Raw genomic sequence first — 7,430 nt, 5'->3', positions numbered from 1 at the left:
CGCCACCTATCTACTTTCTCTAATACACTCTATATTAATACTTCGCAGGGAAATCCCCGTTCTATGTATACGTATGCTTTTGTATCCTGGTTTATATACTGGACTGCAAAACACAAGGTCCCAGGTTCTATTCTAGCACATACCATACCGCCAAATTGGTGACGTCGGATAATGAACCTTCAACCTTCGTACAGTATGCATGAGCGTACGCTTTTGTATCCTGGTTTTGTTACTGGACTGCAAATCAGAAGTTCCCATGTTCTATCCTAGCACATCCCGTACCGACAAATATTGTATATTATCTTTATATATTGCATATTATTATTTCATTGTATTAAGTATATTTCCTGTTTTCATTTTGTATTACTTTAGGCAAATTTGCACTAAATACAATTATTTTGTTGCCAAGTTTAATAAGTTGTATATTTCCTGTATCTGTTGCATCTTATTCCAACATGGAATCTGGCAACCCCGTGTTGATATAAGTGGAATAGCGTCATGAATAAACTGATCGGAAAACGAAAGTAGAGTTCTCTGTCATAACATATGAGTTTTCATTGTTGACGTAAATATGTTGAGTTTATTGCAATGAAAATTTTATATTAAAATTTAATTCAAACTATACTTGTTAAAATTTTAAGATACTGTAACAATCATTTCTTTATGCAATGTTTTCGAAAATTTTAATGGACAATGTCAAAATTTCTCTTAATTTTAAATTAAAATTTAGGTAAGAATTTTTTTAAAAAGGCCCGAAATGGACATCCTTACTCTCCATTGTAAATCTGAGACAAATTGGTAATATTATGTTTAATGATCTCTCTCTCTCTCTCTCTCTCCCTCTATATATATATATATATATATATATAATAATTGTTCTCTCTCTCTCTCCCTCTCTCTCTCTCTCTCTCTATATATATATATAATAATTGTTGAATGTATAAAGTGAAATTTTCATATTTTTCCAGATTCAAGTTATGGTTATTTAGTCAGAATATAACAAAAATTTTTGCAAATTCAGAATATTTTAATTTCCAAATGAAATTTATTTTCAGAAATGCACACAAACTTTGAATGTGAGTCTAGAAAAATTATGGTTTTAATGACCATATTGTATACATTAATGAGTTGTGAACCAAAACATTTAAAACAAATTACCTGTCAGAATATGTGGTGTTGTTTACAGTTTATTGATAATTTCCTTAGAATGCAATTTGCTTTCACATTTAAATTCTAAAGACATTTTTGGAACTTTTTCCCCTTTCATCAAGTATGGTCTTTATGATTACTATAATTTATTGCATGCATAGCATTATTTTTTTTACAAGATTGATGTATTAATTGTTACATTTTAAAAGAAAAACTATTTGTAAACTATGTACTTTTTCATCATGCACTATAATGCAGCTTTAATCTAAGTTTGATGTCAGATTCTGTTAACTGATTAAAAAGATGCTTGCAATGAAATATTCATTTTGTATTGTATGGGAAATATGTAAGATTTTTTTTTCTTTTCAGATTTCATTGAGATTTTACAGAAGATTTTCTTAAAAATAATTTCTATTCGACGTAGAAATTTATTTTAAACAATGTCAGAACCTACTGATTCAAAACTCGTAATTCCATTCATGCCATCACTTTTCCACTTTTCTGTGGTAAAAGTAGCTTTAATATTGTCCAAACATATTGATGCCATAACTGGCTTTATACTCTTTAAAGAAATGAGGCGATTAGGTCCGAAAAAGTTTCATGAAGCTAACTATAACTCTAAGATAAATAAAGCAAAGGAAAAGTTACTTATCGTTCCTGCACATTTAAGAGAGAATGTAGTGCAGGCAATTCTAGGCATGGATGCTGCTGTTACAGAATGGCATTCGGACCATGAAGGTTTATGGCGTTTAAAGAATATAGAGGAAATCTTTCAATGGAAATCTGATGGGGCAATTGACAGAATTAAAACAATGCAGCAATTGATTCTAAAAAAAGATGTTGATATCGTTTGGAAGTTTTATTGGGCATGCAGTTACTTTTTGGAAGAAAGTATAAAGACTTTGTGGGCAGAAATGAAGGTATGCGATAGATGGTTAATACCTGGTAATCCCTTTACACGATTTTGGGTTAGAAGGATGCAAGATGGATGTGGGGTTCAATGGATAAAGGACATTCCAGAATACCTACAGCTTTCTGGAGAATATCCCAACTGTACCTTTGGTGCATTTTTTCCTTTCTTGCAGCTGCAAGAGAGGGAGAAGTTTCTTTCCTCTATAACAAAGACTACAAATGATGATTTTCTTTTATGTATGTATGGAGCAACTAAAGAAGAAGAAGAGCAAATATTAAAGATGGAGGCTTTCAAACTCCTAGTTGTCTATTTGAATTGGCCGCTGCAAAATTTATTTATACAAATAGTGGAAAAGATGTGGCCATTTATTGATTATCCTGTTTTTGAAAAAGTACTACATACTATATTCTCGTACAAAGTGAAGAAGCAAGATTTTGATTATGAACAACTTTTGGTGGATTTGTTGGCAAGAAGTCCAAAGGACTTCAAAGAAAAGGCAAATGCAAGCCAATATCTCTCTCGCCAAATTTATTTCTGTTTTGAATCAGTAAGGATGAGGAAAAAACGTTATAATGCCAATTCCAAATTAAATTCAAAAAAGAAAAGAAATTAATTACATGCTAACTGGCTGGTATTGGATATGGTGATAGCTGTTTAACTAACTCTTTTTTCTAAAAGAAGATGAAGGATGCACCGTAGATATGGGGTTCAATGGATAAAGGATGCTCATAAATACCTTGATCTTTATGAATGATATCCAACGTATACCTTCAGTGCATTCTTTCCTTTCTTGCAGCCACAAGACAGGAAGAATTTTCTTTCCTCTATAACTATTACTACATCTAATGATTTACTTTTCTGTGTGTGTATGGAGCAAATAAAGAAGATAAAGTGTAAATATTTAAGACAGAGGCTCCCAAACTCTTTCTTCTCTATTTAAATTGGATGCTGCAGAATTTCTTTCTACAAATGGTGAAAAAGATGTGGAATTTTATTGATTATCCTCTTTTTGAAAAAGTAGTACATACTATCTTCTCATACAAAGTGAGGAAGCAGGATTTTTATTATGAACAACTTTTGGGAAAGATGCCCAAATAACTTCAAGGAAAAGGCAAAGGCATGTCAATATCTCTCTCGCCAAATTCATTTCTGTTGTAACTCTGTAAGGATGAGGAATAACATAACTTTATCCATTCTAATTTAAATTTTTTAAAAAAAGTTAATTATATGCTAACATACCAGTATTGGATATGGTGGTAACTTTTTAACTAATTTTTTTTTTTTTTTTTTTTTTTGCTAAATGGAGATGAAGGATGCACCGTAGATATGAAGTTCAATGGATAAAGGATGCTCCTAAATACCTTGACCTTTATGAACTATATCCAATGCATACCTTCAGTGCATTCTTTCCTTTCTTGCAAGCCACAAGACAGGAAGAAGTTTCTTTCCTCTATAACAAAGACTACATCTAATGATTTCCTTTTCTGTCTTTACGGAGCAAATAAAGAAGATAAAGTGCAAATATCAAAGACGTAGGCTCCCAAACTCTTTCTTCTCTATTTGAATTGGCTGCTGCAGAATTTCTTTCTGCAAATGGTGGGAAAGATGTGGAATTTTATTGATTATCCTCTTTTTGAAGAGTACTACTTACTCTCTTCTCATACAAAGTGAAGAAGCAGGATTTTTATTATGAACAACTTTTTATGGACTTTTGGGAAAGAAGCCCAAATCACTTCAAGGCAAAGGCATGCTGTTAACTCTCCCGCAAAAGTAATTTATGTTTTGATTCAATAAGGATAATGAGAAAACATAACTTTGATGAACCTGTCAATTCCAATTTAGATTCAAAAAAGAAAAGAAATTAATTATATGCTAACAGGCCAGCATTTGATATGGCGGTAACTGTTGAACTAACTCTTTTTGCTAAAATAATGTCTTTTTTTTAATGTAAATAAGATAATCTCCTTGTAAAAAATGCAATACAAAGTTTTATACACACATAAAAAATAACTTTAGGTGGCATTTATTTGTTAAGTGTTCAAAGTTTTAGAATTGACTTTTTTTCATATTGTGTAAAAAATGTTTTTCCACTAATTTAACATGTCATTTTTTTATTCTATCTTGCTAAAAATTGCAGTAATAAAAATTCCATTATTAAATACATTCTTATATTAAATATGTATGATTGCATTATGTTTTAAGTGTCATGATGATAGTTTATAGCAATATTGCTTTGGAAATTCGACTGCATATAATATTGACATGAATGATATTTGGCAGCATTGAAGGTTGTGTTAAGCATTACTCTATTTATTTCACTGAAAGAATTCCTTTGTTTTTGAAAAATAGAAAAGCAAATTTAGAAGAATAAATGTATAAAAGATTTATTTTAAATATTATCTTTTGGTTTGTCCAAGACAATATTTGTGGTACTTGGTTTAACAAATGAAAAATATTAATTATCAGTTTGAATACATATTTATGTATTTTTATTCTTGAAATTTATGAAAATAAGTCACTCTTCACACCAATTTAGTAATGGTGCATTTTATTATCTCATCCACTATTTTATGGTCAATATTAATTATTGATGTCTTACAGAATTGATTTAAATCTTAGATAATTGAAAATTTTGCATGATTTTCGATATAAATTATATTACATGATTCTCATCTGCTTTTGGAAGAAATGCTCTGTTTTGGATTACAGATAAAATATTTTCTTTATGCATGCTTGTAAAAATTGTATAGATAAATTTGGATTCAATTTAATTCAATTAAACATAATTCTAGATGTGTGAGTTTTATTCTAAAATTATATTTCATTTTTTTTTTTATTGCTCATGGCTTTTTTTTAAATTATGTTTTCTGTGCTGCAATTTTTTAAATTTTGAAGGAATATATGATTTTTTTTCCTCTTTTTAATGGGATATATGTTTTTATACTAATTTGATAACTAGTATAATAATCATTTGATTATGTAAGTATAATATTTTTTAATGGAATTTTAAAATATTTATTTGTTTAGTATTAAGAGATTCTTTTCACTGAGTCAAACATACAGAGATTTCATTCTCATAAGTACTTCAGGAAACTCATTTAATGGGACTGCTGTGGTTTGAAATAAGGTTTGTTTTGAGACCTAAAGTTTTCAGTTTTGAAATTCAGTTCCAAAGAATTATTTGAAAACAGGTGTGATGTATGTAAATATATTGAATACAATAGTCTTGCTGATGTGCTATGAAAATTTTGAGAATGATTCTGACTCCAATAACAACCTTGTCATATAACCCTGCTGTTGTGTGTGGGTCCATTTCGACACAAAAGCTACTTAATTTTGTAATTAAATTAAAATTAGCATGGATATTATGCTGCATATTTATAAATGTGGTCAAGATTTATTCTGTAAAATATGTTCGTATTTTGTTGTGATTGCAATATAAGCTTATTTGTCAAAAGAAAAAAATAAAATGTTTACTTATACTATGTTTGTGTCCTTTTAGATCTTTATGTTAAAATGCATTGATTTAAAAAGAAAAAATACAATTTTCTCTTTTGTAATATGATGAATACATATATTTAAAGTTTGAAAATATATTTATTATTAATATATAATATAATTATATGTATATTTATAATATTTATTTTATGGTTACATCAGAGTGCATAGCGTCATGCACATACAGATATATATATATATATATTTTCCCATTGAAATCTCTACTCTTAGAAATTTGCCCTTATTGAGAAATCGTTGAAGTTAGGAATGTGAAATGTTGCAGGAAGCTGCTTCTGGGATGTTAAAAACTCACTAAGCACATATTTTTTGAAATTTTAATTAGAAGTTTAATTTAAAATTAAAGACAGGATTAATTTCTGTCATATCATTAAAGCATATTATTGAATAAAAAAATTTTTTACACCGTTTTAATGGTTTAAAGAGGTTTTTTAAATTCCAATTTTACTTTAGTGAATGCTTTTTCTTCCTTCCTTTCTTTCTTTATTATTTTTTTTATTTTTAAAATTTTTTGCAAAATTAATCTTGTAAACGATTTGTAATAATGATTTTTTAAAATAAATTTTAAAATGTCATTTCTTTATTGAATTGTTGAGTAATGTTAAACGTGTTTAACGTTATGATTAAAATTTAAAGGCAATTCAGTATTTAATTTCGCACTAACTTTAAAAATTACTATTTAAAAAAATGCATTAACTGTTATTTATTATTTTAAAATTTTCAAACAAAATTCAAAACTTTAAAGCAATTCATGGAATAAAATTTTTCACTTGATAAATGTTGTGAAATTTGAAGGCAATGTAGTATTTAGTCTCGGATTAGCTTCAAGAATTACTATTTTTTAAAAAAATTCATTAACTTTCATTTTTTTATTTTCATATTACTTCTAATGTTTTTTATCTTCGTGAATTTGTTTCCATTACTTATGAAAAATAGGAATTGTGAAATCATTTTCATTTCTTCCCAAAATATATAATCACATTTTTCTTACTTTTTTAAAGTTATAAAGATATAAAATTTTATTTATTTTTGCATAGAGGTTAAAAAAAAAGTTTTTCTTAAATTTTCGAAATGTTAAACATTTAAAAAAGCCCTTTACTAAACATCAGAAATAAGAAGTGATAATCGTTTTTTACTGTTTAGTTTAGTTATATTAACGTCCTGTTTAAAGCAACACTTGGGCTATTTTGGGACGGACCTCGTAATTTTGAACCTCGGTCAGATGACGAGGACGACACTTGAGCTGGCACCCCCCTCTCCACACAACGCCACACCAGCGGGAGGACGTTTGGTCATGACGAATTTAACGTGCAACAGACCCACTTAGACAACGCTTCTTCGATGGAATCGGGACACGAACCTGAAACCCTCCGGTTCCGAAGTCGAGACCTTACCATCAGGCCACCGCGGCCCTCTGTTTTTTACTGTTATTTTCTATTTAATTTCTATTATTATTTCTACTATTTTTATAATTTTATTATTTTCTATTTAAAAATTGATCTCAAAAATTCATTTAGAGCATTGCATTGTTCTATCATCAATTTCTGGCAGTTTTGCCAGTTTTATGATGGTAGCTGTGCTGGTATACTTTAGCCCTTAGCTTTATAAGGCAGAAAATAAAATGTTCTAAACTGCTAAATATGGTGAGTTAGAGCCGGAGGAAATTTTTACTTACATCCCAGCCATGTGGAATTTCATTTATTGCAGCATATATAAAAATAAAATAGAAAATTTTTGTTTATCCTATACATCTTTATCTATACCAATGTAAATTCAGAAATGATGTATCCATTCAGTTTAACTTGTAATTTGTAAATTTAAAAAATGTTGAAAAAGGAGCCAGATTTTTATT

General features: G+C 28.7%; 1 protein-coding gene across 1 annotated transcript; it reads left to right on the top strand.

Annotated features, from left to right (window-relative positions):
• Positions 1–493: 493 nt before the first annotated feature.
• Positions 494–5,545, top strand: LOC129960981 (uncharacterized). Its single transcript, XM_056074764.1, has 2 exons — positions 494–798; positions 1,519–5,545. The coding sequence occupies exon 2, from the start codon at positions 1,590–1,592 to the stop codon at positions 2,673–2,675; it is 1,086 nt and encodes a 361-aa protein (XP_055930739.1). The 5' UTR covers positions 494–798; positions 1,519–1,589; the 3' UTR covers positions 2,676–5,545.
• The last annotated feature ends 1,885 nt before the right edge of the window (positions 5,546–7,430 follow it).

This window comes from Argiope bruennichi, chromosome X2 (genome assembly GCF_947563725.1).
Source record: "Argiope bruennichi chromosome X2, qqArgBrue1.1, whole genome shotgun sequence".
NCBI lineage: Eukaryota > Metazoa > Arthropoda > Arachnida > Araneae > Araneidae > Argiope > Argiope bruennichi.
The sequence above is the reverse complement of the archived record's forward strand: the minus strand, read 5'-3'. Positions and strand labels throughout refer to the sequence as shown.